We start from the raw sequence: 15481 nt of genomic DNA, 5'->3' as shown, positions 1-15481 counted from the left end.
GGCCGACTGGCACTTGCGAACTGCTTCTGCTTCGGGCACCGCACGGCAAGAAAGACTGATGTAATGGCGTCGGCTGCATGCTTTATACCCCTGACTACCTGAAGTCATGGAAGATGAGACAGCAACCGACGCAGGACCCAAGACTTTGATAACCAGGCCGACTGAGGTCTACTGCAAGCAGATAACCCAAATGTGAGGACTGCAACAGTGAAACACGAAGAACATCCACATCTTTCACTGAAATGTGACAAACGAGATCTGAGGTAATTGGGGGTGGTGCACTGTGGGTAAGGGAGAAGCTAGAGAGTTCTTGGTTGCCACGAGCTTTAGCAACAGCTGAATAAGATCCAAGGGATTGGATCTGAACCTATCAGGTGACGACAGAATGAAAATTAACATCAGATCAGTCATTAGTTTGGCTTTGAGGAAGTAGTACATATTTGCGTAAAACAACTGCGAACAGTTTACATTTGCCATTTTTAATCAACTCAACACATCTGAGGTATATACAGTCAATATACTGGCTATAACTGACGAGTACAGAGGCTATCCATGTATAAAAGTGGTTTACTCCTGCTGCTGTTTGAGTACTGTTAAGCAACTTCTGATCTGGTATGGCAGGAGCAATGTCACATATCATAACATATCTACCAACATGATGTGCAACATTCATGGCTGTGACTTGTGCTTGTATGCATGTGCTTATGTTTGGGGTGCTGCTGTGTGTTTAAGAGTAACACGTTGTTCGATTTCTTTCAATTTCCAGCAAAGCTGGAAATCAGTATTCTTCATAATAATTCTTTGTGGAGGTCTAGGCAGGATGTTTGTGAAAGCAACTGATCAGTGATATAGTGGTGCAGAGAGTACTGTCTAAGTTTAGGTGTGTGCGCGTGTGTATGCCTGCAAACAGAGTATTAGAAATGTTTCTCTGAAATACACTCAGTATTGGTAGGCACATATGTAACACTTCTGGATTTCAGTAAAAAAAAAATAGAACACAAATGAGTCATTAACTTTCAAAAATAAGAATTAAATTGCATGCATCATATAACACAGGCTTAGTAGGGGATCTCTGACATGAACTTTGCCTAGTCTAAAACTGACAACGTTCTGAGGTGTGCACAGAAGGTAGGTCGCTATCTCTTGTGTGTGGGCTGGAGTCCAAGTGGTCATTTCCCTATTAATCAAACCCCAAACACTTGCACTGAAGGCCATTACATCCTGTCTAGGTGAAATAAATTGGAGTACATCACTGTATTCTGATTTTTTCATAATTAAATGTCAGGTATGTATACAGGTGACTACCTTTTGGGTATGGGGCAATTAGGCATGTGGTGTGTATGCAGCTTACCATACAAAATTTCAAAGACAAAACATTTTTTTAAGCAAAAGACCAAAATACAATGCCTTATACAAAAACAAAAAACATCTAGAATAAATGTCGAACGTCAGAAACATGACTAAAATTTGACATAAAAGACTTCCGGTTCTGAAGGTCTGAATGTCCTTTTACATTTTAGCAGGGAGGCAAGCCCTCCTATACCCCCATGTGGGGGGGCTGCCCTCCACAGCCTATGCAAATTATATTTACCACTACAGTGAGGAAAAGGGTAAATTCCCAAATCCTCACTGTACTGCGGTCCCCATTCACAATGCCGAACCCATAACAACAAATCAAGCTTTACTTTCATTATGATTTCTTATTATCCCAGTTTAGCATTGTGAAACTTTGAAAACGTACTTTCGGCCACACGCTGTTCGAGAAACAGCCTTTTGAAATTTTGATGGCAAACCAGTGTATGTACATCAGACAACAACATGTTGAAATACATTACTCTGTTATTTGTTCCATCGTTTTAGTCCCAGTCTGAAAGAGGGATACACAGAAGGCGGCTATCTTTGGATGACAACACTGGTAATTTGAAATATATGATTCTAGCTATTTGTTTCCCTGACTATTCCAAATCTCTCAGAGGGATACAAGCATTGAAGACATTATGACCTCTGAAAGTTGTAATTATGAATTTATTAGCAGGCCTTTGGACAGAGAATGGAGAGTACAACTACAGGAACTTTAGGATATTAGAAAGGATTTTGGTATACAAGAAGGTAGGCACATTACTAGGTAGACAATAGTGCAGTTACTTTTTGAAAGCAGGCTATTACACTTAGGTGTTTTGGGAGTGCAGCTTAAAAGGATTTTGCTGATTTATGACATCTGTTGACGTCTGAGTAAAAGACAAATTAATGCTATTCTTATGAACAGTTTAGTGTGAATAAGTCAGATAATGGCCATCTTTGGAAAGCCAAAGCACAACTTCTGTAACCGTTAACTGAATTCATATATGGGTACAGTAATGACTAGTTTATGTTGTTTTGAAAGCTGAAGCACAAACTCCATCTTGTTATAACTGTAAAAAACCTTGTGTTTTAAGGCTGTTTTTTTTATTTTTGTTTTGAGGGTGGTGCAGTGGTTAGCATTGCCTCACAGCAAGAAGTTCTGCAGGTCAATTCTCGGTTGGGGTGCCTTCGGTGCGAAGTCTGCATGTCCTCCCTGTGTTCACTTGGGTTTCCTCTGTGTGCTCTGCTTTCCTCCCACATTCCAAAGACATGCAAAAGGTGGACTGGACACACTAAACTGGCCCTAGGTATGTATGTGTGTGTGTGTGGTATGGATGAACTACCACTTCAGGGCTAGCTACCCGGCGGTGTAAATCTTGGCTCTAGATGATTGCCACTGTTGAAGTGACACACTGATCCTATGTGCAAAAATGGGAAAAGGGGGTGAGGATGGATGCATTTTGATGTTTAATATAATATCACAAGCTCAATGCAAGGGAATGACTGTGTGCCAAGTTACATAGTGCAGTTGCATTAGTGGCAGCTAGATTAACCCAGATCTTTTAGCCAGTAAAATTTTGTTCCTGATCTAACTGCAGTCATAAGAGTCAAACTGGTAAAACAACCCAGTACCAACACACACCAACCAACAACAGGTATTGAGCCCAATGGCACAAAAAGGCTCAATATAAAAAAGTTCTTCGACCTCGAACTTTAGTATAATAAACTTTATTACCACGCTTTTGTCTTAAGACTTCCTCAGAACACATTTCCATGATACAAAAAGGCCATATTTATACAATCAAACCAATTAAGTTAAACTTCAATTACTTAATTAACCAATCAAATATCCAATTAAAAAAACTAAATGCTGAATAAAATCTTAAGATATACCTGCTAATAAAAAATATATATTTATATATTTTATATATTTATATATTTTTAAAATATATATTTTTATTATTTGCACACTTTTAACCTTCTATCTTTTAAAAAACAGTTTATATGGCTAGATTTGTTTAAATGGGGGGGGGGGGTTTACAAAAATGACTTAGAACAAAAAGAAACTTTATGGCAGATTAGACTAGGGGTGGCCGTGGTGGTGCATGTCCTCCCCATGGTCGAGTGGGTTTCCTCTGGGTGCTCCGGTTTTCTTCCACATCCCAAAGACATGCTGTAGGTGGATTGGACACTCTAAACTTGCCCTAGGTGAGTGCGTGCGTGTGCCTTCTGTGGAAGGTTGGGCTGGCAACTCAACACCGTAAAAACTCCACTGCCAATCATGAGCGGACAGGTGATCCGCTGTGGCGACCCCTAACCGGGAAAAGCCAAAAGAAAAGGAAGAAGATGGCAGATTAGACTAGAAGCTGATTAAAAAACTGGTTTAAACAAATCTATCAATATAAAGTGTTTTTAAAAGAGAGACTGTTAAACGTGTGTAATAAAAATATATTTTTTAAAAAAATATATATTTTTTATTAGCAGGTATCTCAAAGATTTTATTCAGCATTTAGTTTTTTAATTAGACATTTGATTGGTTAATTAAGTAACTGAAGTTTAACTTAATTGGTTTGAATGTATAAATATGGTCTTTTTGTATCATGGAAATTTGTTCTGAGGAAGTCTTAAGATGAAATTGTGGAAATAAAGTTTATTACGCTAAAGTTCGAGGTCAAAGTACTTTTTTGTATCAAGCCTTTTTTGTGCCATTGGGTCCAATACCTGTTGTTGGTTGCAGTCATAATAGTGCAACAGCTACTTATTTTTGTCTGTGGTTTACTGGCCCGATTATCTTAAGTACTAAAATCCAAGCTGGACACTGTTATGATGTTAATACTGTAACTCTGGTTGTGATATTGTCACTTTGGCTGTAGTAGATTGTTAGAGTACACTGCTTGTGCTGGGACAACAAGGTTTGCTTTAACTAAAAATGTAAACTGGTCACTTAGTTACGGTATGGCTCTGAGTTACAGCACAATGGCACTAAATATACAGAACCAACTGATATTGCCAACATCCTGGAAGATAGGTTCAGTGCTAACTTTATCCCCCTCTCACCCAGTAAAGGGCCCATCTTTATACCGGAAGAATGCAAAGTTCTTGTAATCACGGTTGCACAGGTAAAAACCACACTTTCCAAAACCTAGAACACAGCATCCATGGGACCTGACAACATCCAAGGCTGCGTTCTACACGAACTACAGAACCAACTGGCACCCCACCTAAGTACCATGTTCAATCATAGCCTCAACCTCATACTTTGTGCTCACTAAATAACGGACAGCGACTGTTATCCCACTCCAAAAAGGGGGAGCCACCACGGACCCCAGGAACTACCGCTCCGTTAGCCTGACGAGCCTGGTCTGCAAGGTCATGGAACGCATCATGGAACTTGTAAAAGACATTGGTATCTCCAAACTCTGGACCCCACCAGTTTGGGTTTGTAAAAGGCAGAGCATGTCTCCTAAACCTGACAGACTTCATTGAAGCAGTCACCAAAACGTTAGATGAGGATAAGGTGGTTCACACAGTCTATCTAGATTTCACCAAGGCTTTCGACACCATCCCCCACTCTGGAATTATAGATAAACTCACTAAATTAGGCATAAATCCCTATGTCACAAGATGGGTTGCCAACTGGCTCACTGACAGAACCCACACTGTGAAAGGAACAGACTCCAAATCTGACTTCAGACCAGTGAAGTGTACCACAGGGTTCAGTCCTGGGGCCTCTCCTGTTTGCTATCTACTTCTCTGAAGTACAGGCTAACACAGAAGATCTTTAGCTAACGAAGTTCACAGATGACTGCAAACTAGGAGCCATAATCGAAACTTCTAACGATGTGGACATCCTACAAAACGGCCTCACTGAGACAGATGCCTGGTGCCAAAGTCATGACCTCAAGCTCAATGCCAAAATGTTCACTGTCATCCTCTTTGGTAAAAACACTGTAATCATGAACTACCACATAGGTGGTAGCCTACTTAACACCGAAAGTCCAAGAGACCTTGGGACACAGGTGGACAGTAGTCTCTCCTTTGATCACATCACCACAGTAGTCAGGAAATTCTTCTACATGGCACACCTCATCACAAAAGGTTTCTCATCCAGGAAAAAAAAGGTCATTGCTTCCCTCTACTCGTCACTCATTAGACCCATTAAAGAATACAGCACCTCTTTTGATATACACCTCACAAGACATCAACAATAACTGGAAAGGCCACAGAAATACCTCACAAAGAGGATTACCGGCCACAAACAGATGCCCTACGCAGACCATCTCAAAAAACGTCATCTTTACTCTGTTGCATATCACCTACTCAGAGGCGATCTCTGCCTAACATACAAAGCTATGTCAAACCCAGAGCTGTTGGACATGCTCCACTTAAAAGAAATCCCAATCCCTCAGAGCTACATGCTCTAGGGACCTAAACCTTGTCACAACAATAAACAGAACATGCTGGAGGTATAGAGTCCTGTCCCAGAGACTTCCCATACTCTGGAACAAACTACCTATCTATATCAAACAAAGCTCCTCATTAGCACTCTTCAAAAAAATCTTGATGATTGGATGGGAAATAGGAAATTTACCCCAGGATGACTTCTGTGGCTCTGCTCGACAGGGGCACAGAAAAATAATTTTCTTGGGTACCTTTTTGGCTAGGCTTATATAGGCCCTAGTGCCAATAGCCTAGTACCTACCTATGAACCTAGAATTGTTATTCTGGATGTGGCAGAATGCAAATTTTGTGATGGCCATGCTTGGCTGCATACAAATAACTGATGTTGCTGAAAAAAATGGACCTCTGTGGGCCTGTCTGCCATGCTGTATAGTACTTGATGCTTGTTAGTATTATCACTTGTGAGAGTGGGTCTCTATGGTACAGATGATTTATGAATATCAGTAATGGTGTTAACGTACCTCAGTGGGACTGGGTAGAGAGATGTGGTACAGCAGCTTGTCACAGTACTATTATTATGCCAGTTCTACCAACTATCATACAGACTTCTTGCAAAGCAGCATTGTAACCAGACATCAGTCTGATGTGCACAAGGAGTTAATGTACTGCCAAAACATCAGTAATGCCGTAGCATGACTTTTACATTTTGGGGGCGGGGGGGGGCATATCTCTCAATTATATATTATAAGGAATGTTCCTCATTTTGAGTTTTAAAAAGTCCACATTCCCCTGCACTGAAAAGGTTTCCTATAATCACTGCTACAAAACTAACTAGTATCCACAGCAAATAATACTGAATTCATCAAAAGAACTTTTCTGCAAGTATAAAGTAACAGATTTTAACCATGCTGTCAGTTTCCCAGCTGAAACTGTTAGTAAATGTTCCACATAAGAAATAATGTCCCATACCTCAGAGATGGAGGGCTGAGAGGTGGAATAAGGCTGTGCATGCCACCTATACCCTTTTTAGTGGGTACAATACTGAAACACAGCTCATGCACATAGTTGCAAATTTCTGGCTATGTCCCTATCGTGTTACAGCCTTCATTTGAACAGTGTGCATATATTCGGACAAATGTTTGACAATCAGACTGCCAACAAAAACATATCTTGTGGAATTATTTTCCAAACAGAACAGACTGAATTGCCAAAAACATTACATGGTGTAAAAATTAACATCTTACTATAACAAACTACAAGACTTTAATCCTTAACAGTACTGTACAGCCTTATTCTTAAAGCCATTTCTCTAATTATGATGTTCAAGCAAAATATGAAAACAGCAAAGGAAAAAAAAACTTACTTTACTTTTTCGTACTCCAAGTTGACCACTCCCACTGCTTATTACAAATGAAGACAACGGTTCCTGTGAATCAACAAAACACCACGACAAAGGATTACAATGATAAAGACTAACAGCTGGATTTAAGTCTTTCTAAATATTTAATAACCTCTGCAGTCAAACCCACTGCCTTGAAGTCTATTTTCACAACATGTTATGTACTAATTAATCTAGAAGCAATACAGTAGAATAAAGCATTAGCAAATATTGGGGAACTGGGTTCAAGCCTCAACACACATGTTCACTGCATGATCTGAACAAGCGGAAAAAGCTAAATTATAATATATTCAAGACTACATGGAAAACAAGACGCCCAGGCTCAAAATGTTAATTCTACTGGCTTCTAAGGTGACTGTACACTGAGTAACAGCTTAACTGTAGCTCTGGCAGTGTGAAAACAAAAACTTAGCAGAGAAGCCAGTAGGACTTGTACATCTGGGTAAATTTCAGTAACTGGCTAGTAAGTGTACCTTTTGAAGTAAAATCATCTTCAAAAGGTAAGGAAAAACACTGTCTGGAAAAGTACTGCAGCTGTTCAGCAAAAAGTAGTGCAAGCTCCAGACATGACTTTCAGTAACCTAAAGGAAAGTATAAGACAACTGCACCTGATTAAAGAAAACAAAACACTGATGGAGGATATCAAATTCAACAACAAAAGGCTGGAAAAATGGAAGAAGCATTAAACAGACATTAAGATGAGGTGATAAAACTGCAAAAAAACAGAGGCCGAAATGAAGAAAACGCTAGGTGAATAGGAGACTGCACAAGAAGAGATGTTTAAAAAAAAATAATAGCATTAGAGGACAGAGCATGTAGGGAAACCTGAGGATGTTCTGCTGTACAAAAGAAGCTGGAAGAAACAGACTGCATTAATGTTATGAAAGCACAAATAAGCAACTGGAAATGTATGTTTAGTAGCCATTCTTTACCTGACCCTCATGTCTCCAGCAGACAAATAAAAAGACAAGGCTAGGAGATTATGTTCTCTGAAAGCATTCAAGTATTCCCCCAGCTGGGAGAGCTATAAAGATAAGACAAAACCAGACAGCACTTAGAAACACAGGCTGCACCATGCATCTTAGCATGGACAACCTTTTTTTTTTAGGTTAACTCAAATTTTACAGTGTGGCTGCCAGTTTGGAACATCTGTTCCTATTAGAAGGGTAAAAACTTCAATATTTGAAGATGTATATAGTTTTATGTGTTATTATTAGGTTAATAGGATTTAGGAGGGTACTGGGTATGTGTGTGTGTATGTGTTTTTTTTCTTCAAAGCTTTCAATAAAACAAAAAGTTTTGCAAGATGTGACAGGCTCAAATGCATATGATGTACTGAACACTATGCATGCAACATAAAAGCTGGAATTAGACATTTAACAAAAAAGCTGTTACGCATAAAGGTGGAAATAATAACTTTTTAATACAATGATGCGCCCTATAATGCCTTTAAATATCAATGGTCCCACAAATGAATACAAAAAAGAAAGGTTAAAATGTACAGTGCAAATAGTTATGCTACAGGAAAACACTTGGAAAGAAGTGAACATGTGAAATGGATAAAGAAAGGTTTTTCAGGATGGTTAGAAAAAAATAGTATTTATACTAATTGTTAGAGGAGCTTCAATAGCAATAGAAGTGGATAAAAAAAAGATAATAATGGTAGATTTGTAGTACTAAGGAGCTCCTGGCAGGGGAGGAGGATTACATTGGCATGTGTTTATATTCCATCTAAAACTGCTACAATGGAGCAAAATTCTAGGAGAAATAATCAGCTTTCAGCAAGGAATATTATTTACAGGTGGGGAATGGAATTTGATTTTCAACAGTGAAGATCTGTCTGGGGGCCCAGAAGGGAAAATAAAACAAAGGAGGATAGATTTTTGGAAGAAATTTATGAAGATATTTGGTATGGAAGATGTGAATTCAGTACTAGGAGTTGGGAGAGAATTTACATATTAGTCCCCAAACTACAAAACTTGTGATAGGCTAGACTAGACAGAGTTAGCATTTCACAGGAACATGTGTATTTAATCAAAGGTCTTGATACACACCCAATAACAACTAAAATAAAAACACAGGGTAATGAAATAAAAATGAGACACTGGTGTTTTCCCACATATCTGTTGAAAAGAGAAGAATTTAAGGAATGGGCAGTGGAAATTATTCAGGAGCTATTAGAGAAGACAGAAATTTCCTCTGGAAATATGGCCAGGGAGTAGGATAAAAAAGAGAGTCTAAAATAGGATGGAAATAAAAGAAAGGAAGACATGGTTAAGAAGTAACAATAATTACTTAGAAGGACTGGCAAATGTTAAATCATTGCAAAACAAGGGGAACCTCACAGAACAAGAGAAGGAGCAACTGCAGAATGCTAAACTGAAAAATAAGGGATTACCTCAATTAAATGCATGAAATTAGAAAGACTGCTGTTAAGCAACATTTTTTTTTCATAACTCAAGAGCATAAAAACTTTTAGCACAATGACTTAAGCAACAGAAAGCAGATAGGGCTGTTGCCAAGCTTACTGGGCCTATAACAAGGAAGATTACAAGAGATCCTATAGAAGTATTAGTAATATTTTGGAAGTTCTATGAAAGTCTGTATAAAGCAGAGAAATATGGAAATCAAGAAAAGGTTAAATGGAAATGTTTATGGAAGAATTAAATATGCCAAATTTATAGGTACATGAAGCTCAATTACTAACAGGATAGGAGGAGATGACAGAAAAATGGTGATGTATAACCAATCTACAGGAACGTCCTCAGGAACAGATGGTATTCCTCTGGAAGTTTGGAAGCTAAGAGGGAAAAAACTGATAAAGATCTGGAAGGTTTTGTTTAACAGTATTTTTAAGAGAAGGAGAAGTCCCAACATCCTGGGAGAAAGTGATGGTAGCAGTAATACCTAAAGAGGATAAAGATCCATCAGATCCAGGCTCACACAGGCCCATTTCAATACTAAACCATGACTATAAAGTGTTTATGTCTATAATGGTTAAAAGAATGGCAAAAGTGATGCCAAAATTGTCAGATATTGATATGGATCAATGTGGTTTTGTGGAGGGGAGGCAAACATTTGACAACATTAATAGAACACTGATGATCCAGAAGGCAGCAGAATGTAAGAAAATACCACTGTTGTTGATGGGTCTTCAAGGGGAGAAAGCATTTGTCACAGTAAGCTGGGACTTTATGAGCAAGGTAATGGAAGCATTTGCATTCCCTAATAAAATTCTAAGGTTAATTAGGAGGATGCATAAGGGATTGGAGGCAAAACTTTAAGTGGGTGGGTTCTTTGATAATTACTGCTTGGGCAGAGGAACCCGGCAGGGGTGTCCTCTTTACCCTTTGTTATTTTAATTATATTCCACTGGCAAAGAAAATAAGCGACTCAGAAATTCAAAGATATAACTGGTATGGTAGTCAAGAAAAGTTGGCTCTATTTTCAGATGATATTATTTTATACCAGGAAAAAGCCGAAAGAAGAAGATTATTTTATACCTGATAAAACCAGAAAAGCACATTACAGTGTTGTGGAACATTTTGAGACAGTTTCAAATCTCAGGATACAAAATTAATGAAGCTAAAACAAAGGCAATAGCTGCAAAGTATGCACCCACACACAAATTAGTTCAGCAATATCCATATTTATGGGGATATGATAAAATGAAATATCTAGCTGTATGGACTAAAAATGATTCTGGTGTGGCAGATATGGATAGATGGGAAGAAACTAAACAAAAAATACAAAAACAGAGAAATTGGAAGCTCTGTTACATGGATATGACTAATAAGATACAAACAGTTAAAATGTTTGTATTCCCTTTAGTCTTACACACACGTCAGGCATATTTTTAACAACCAGAGGAGAACTTGCGGATGGCAATTAATAAAGAGTTGAAGGATTTTATCTGGGAGGGAAAGATGGCAAGAGTCAAATGGGATAAGCAGATTCTTCCACTAAAACAAAGCAGATTGGGATTACCTGATTTGAGGAGGTATTTCAGAGCTACACAGTTAAGGCTCCTATACATAGCACAAGCAGAAAGCTATAATTCAAAGTGGAAAGGGATGATGATGAAACAGGGAGGAAGCTCAAAAAACAAGGAGAGACTGGGATTTTGGATGCAGACCTTTAGGGAGAAAAACAATATTACATACTTAACATTGTATTCATAAAGTAGCAGAAAGTACAGTTGTGTACCTACCATAAATGTAGATGTCTGAGTGTATTCACTGTTGCAGTCATTACACCTGGGTTATCCTGCTGGCAGGCTACCCACAGTCGGCCTGAATTCCAAAGTCCTGGTCCGGCATCGGTTGCTGTCGCCTCTTCCCTGACTTCAGTGCGCCAGGGGTATAAAAGATGCAGCCGACGCCATTTTCTTCAGTTTTTCTTGCCCCAGATGTCAGGTGCCCCCAAAAGGGTAGGCTAAAAATTCTGCTTATAAAAAAACATGCACTAACATAAACATTACCTTCATCTACAAGCAAATACACCACATAGGTTGTATAGAATAGAGAAGTAGAGAAGTCCCAGCAATAAAAGGGGGACAGTGGAAGGGTAACCTGGACTGCAACACTACATACACTCGAACATCTACATTTATGGTAGGTACACAACTGTACTATGTTCATCATGTTTCATTGTTGCAGTCATTACACTTGGGTTGAATCCCAAAGCTGAGGTTGGGTGGCTGGGCCTAAATAGAATTAGGAGTGGCTATAAGGCCCTGCAGAATTGCAGTGGCAAAGCTTGCTGTGAATTTAGAGTAAAGAGGTAAGTGGTAGTGCTTTGTAAAAGTGTGCACTGAAGTCCAAGTTGCAGCCTCCAAAATATCCTTGGTTGGTACTCCTCTGAGGAAGGCTGCTGAAGTGGCTGCTGCTCTGGTTGAATGTGGCCTAATGCCCTTAGGCACTGATTTCCCATGTTGTGAATAGCAGAAACAAATGTAGTGGCTTATCCATTTTGAAATAGTCTGCTTTGAAATAGCCTTTCCTTGTGATCCTGCAGCATATGCCACCAAAAGTTGCTCAGTCTTTCTGAAAGCTTTAGTTTTGTCCAAGTAGAAGCGTAGTTGTCTGTGTATGTCCAAAGAATGCAGAAGTCTCCCCCCGTTTATTCTGTGGGTTTGGATAAAAGGTAGGCAAATGAATGGTTTGATTAAGAACCACACTGGACACTACCTTAGGCATAAATGTTGGGTTTGTCCTTAGAGAAACCCTGTCCTGGTGGAAAATAATAAAAGGTTCCACAGCCATTAAGGCCTGTAACTCTTGAGACTCTTCTTGCTGAAGTTATTGCTAGGAGCAGAGCTGTTTTCCATGATAAGAATTTTATCTTGGCTGTATTGGCTGGCTCAAAAGGAGGCAGTGTCAGCTTTTCCAAGACAAAATTGAGGTCCCATGTAGGTATTGGTGCTCTCCTTGGAGGTCTTATGTTTTTGGCCCCTCTGAGGTACTGCCTTAGCAGTGGAAGTGAAAAAATAGGTGGGTCCGTATTGTTATGAGCTGAAATGGCAGAGGCATGGATCTTAATTGATGAAAAGGATAGGCCTTTGTCCAGCATCTCAGTTAAGTATTGTAAAATCTGAGGAATATTTGGTACAAGCATGTCAATTCCTTGTGCCTGGTTCCAAGAACAGAATCTCTTCCATTTTTCTGTACAAGATCTTCTGGTGCTGGGCCTCCTGGCCTCCAAAATAACATCTATAACTGCTTTAGAGAGAGGTGTGTTCTGAGTGGTTATATTAACCACCATGCAGCCAGATTTAGTGTTCTGAGTTGGCTGTGCAGGATATGATTGTTTTGTTGGGTCAGTAGATGAGGAATTTGAGGTAATGTCCAGGCTGGGCCTTGAGACAAGCTCTTTAGGATTGGATACCAGTGCTGGCGTGGCCAGTCTGGGGCAATCAGTATAATTTTTGGCTTCTCTTGTCTGACCTTTAGGAGTACCTTGGGGAGGAGAGGCAGTGGAGGAAAGGCATATATTGTAAGGGTTTTCCAGCTGAATGATAAGAGTATCCACTTTCCATGCTTGTTTGTGATAAGTCCTTGTGCAGAATCTCTGTAGTTGGCAGTTGTGAGGGGAGGCAAATAGATCTATATCTGGGCATCCCCATTTCCTTGTTATCATGCTGAAGACTTGTGGATCTAGTTTCCACTCGTGAGGGTCCATGAGGTTTCTGCTTAGTGTGTCTGCCAGAGTATTTGTCTTTCCTGGCAGGAATTGTGCTTGCAGGTGCACTTGATAAGTCAATGCTGTGTTCCACAAAGTCATGGCTTGTCTGCAGAGGGGGTAGGAATGTGTTCCTCCTTGCTTGTTTATGTACCACATGACTGTAGTATTGTCCGTCTTTATCAGCAGTTGTCCTGGATGGAGTAGATCCTTGAAGGCTGTCAGGGCATTCTGTACAGCTAGCATCTCTCTTTGATTGATATGAGGATGCATTTGGCTTGCGGGCCATGAGCCCTGAATACATTTTCCTGCCATGTGGGCCCCCCAGGCATAATCTGATGCATCTGTTGTTAGTATCTGCCTGGCTGTGGGTAAAGTGAATGGCTGTCCCTTATTGTGTTGACAGGCCTGTGCCCACCATCGAAACTCCTGTTGCAGGTTAATTAATGTTTCCAGGCTGTGGCAATGTTGAGTCCAAACACTTTTTAGATACCATTGGAGCTTCCTCATATGCAGTCTTGCATATGGAATTAGCAGAATGCAGGATGCCATGAAGCCCAAAGCCTGCAGAATTTTTCTTGCAAATCACTGGGTCCTTTGTTGCCATCTTTTCGAAGTAAGAAGTCAGTTGCCTTTGTTTGTCTGGCGTGAGATAAGCCATCTGGGCAGTTGTATTTAAGCTTGCATCCAGGAATATTATCTCTTGAGAGGGTACTAGTTTTTGATTTCTTTTCGTTTACTGCATACCCAAGGCAAATTAGTAATCTTTTTACAAACACCAGATGCTTCAGTAGAATGTCTTTATTCTCTGCTTGAATAAGGCAGTCGTCCAAGTAGGGATATATTTGAATTCCTACAAAACTGACGTAACTGCGTGTAACTGATAACTTTAAAATAATAAGCGGAAAGCAGCTATGATGCACGAAAAGACTTTATTATAACACAAACCAACTAAGCGCTTTCACCCGCCACAATGCAGGTTTCATCAGAGTAACAACATATGGAGCAGCATCTCATTTATACAGCTATCTAACCAATGGAAACAGTTCATTAATTTCATATGTAATTAGCAAGTCCATCATTAGTGACTCAATATTATACCAAAATATCTAGATATTCACAATAAATTATTCACAATAAATTATTGTAATGCGTTCATGGGGCTTAACCATAATACTACAAAACTTTGTATTGACAGGATAAATATATAAATATAATTAAAATATTAATAATTAGCAATGATATATAGATATATATAATATCAACAATTAATTACATATTTTAATAAATTAATTCCAATAAATAATGTAATAAATATTGTAATAAATATATATATATATATATATATGTTAAAAAATGTATTTATATTAAAAGTATGTGTTAAAAATGTTATAAAAATACTAAAAATACATATAACAACTAAATTTTATGTGCATTTAATTTTAACTTACTAGAAATAGAAATTTGCTCATTAATACCAGGTTTCTTGCATGCATTTAATCTCAATTGCCACAAACATTCCTTTAGTTCTAATAAAGCATTTACATCACCCTCTTTTGACATATCTTGTGGTATTCTATCTATAACAAAAAACAGAAATTTCTTAAATTCTGGACATACTAAACTATGTACAAAAAGTGCATTTGTTGTTTTTTTGTTTTTGATATCTCTAATGTGTTCTGCTATTCTTTCTTTTAATTTTCTTATGGTCTTTCCCACATAAAATGCTTGACAATTCAAGCATATAGCCACATAAACCACTAATTTCGTATTGCAGTTCACATGTCCTGGACATCTTACAGTACGGTGATAACCCTTAACTGCAACATATGGTCCATCTCTAATAAATCGACATGACCTGAAGTATCCACATTTATTCATTTTAGAGTCTTTAAATCTTATCACACTTTCGTAATATTCTTTTAAATTTCTGCCTCTACTAAAGACTACTTGTGGCTTACTACCTATTTCATCCAAAATTTCACTTTGTGTGTTAAAAACATTATCCCATACTTCACTCATAATAGTTTTTATTTCATATGCATTGTTACTGTATGGTACTATCATAGCATGTGTTTTCTGGCCTCTATTATAGTTGTGTGTCTCTTTATTTGTTAATCCATATTTTAATATCGGCTGATAGTATGTCTTTTTTCAGAT

At 38.6% G+C, this 15481-nt stretch overlaps 1 protein-coding gene across 2 annotated transcripts in view; it reads right to left on the bottom strand.

The window, feature by feature from the left end:
- The window catches only part of TFB2M (transcription factor B2, mitochondrial), a 433306-nt gene that overhangs the window by 95705 nt on the left and 322120 nt on the right, over window positions 1–15481 (bottom strand). For both annotated transcript variants that reach the window (XM_044061929.1, XM_044061932.1), the window contains one exon: window positions 7106–7168. In XM_044061929.1, coding sequence (XP_043917864.1) covers window positions 7106–7168 — 63 coding nt within the window. The remainder of the gene's footprint in view (window positions 1–7105; window positions 7169–15481) is intronic.

This window comes from Protopterus annectens, chromosome 1.part0 (genome assembly GCF_019279795.1).
Source record: "Protopterus annectens isolate FY-2018-M chromosome 1.part0, PAN1.0, whole genome shotgun sequence".
NCBI classification, from domain to species: Eukaryota; Metazoa; Chordata; order Ceratodontiformes; family Protopteridae; genus Protopterus; species Protopterus annectens.
This window is presented reverse-complemented; position numbering and strand designations above follow the sequence as displayed.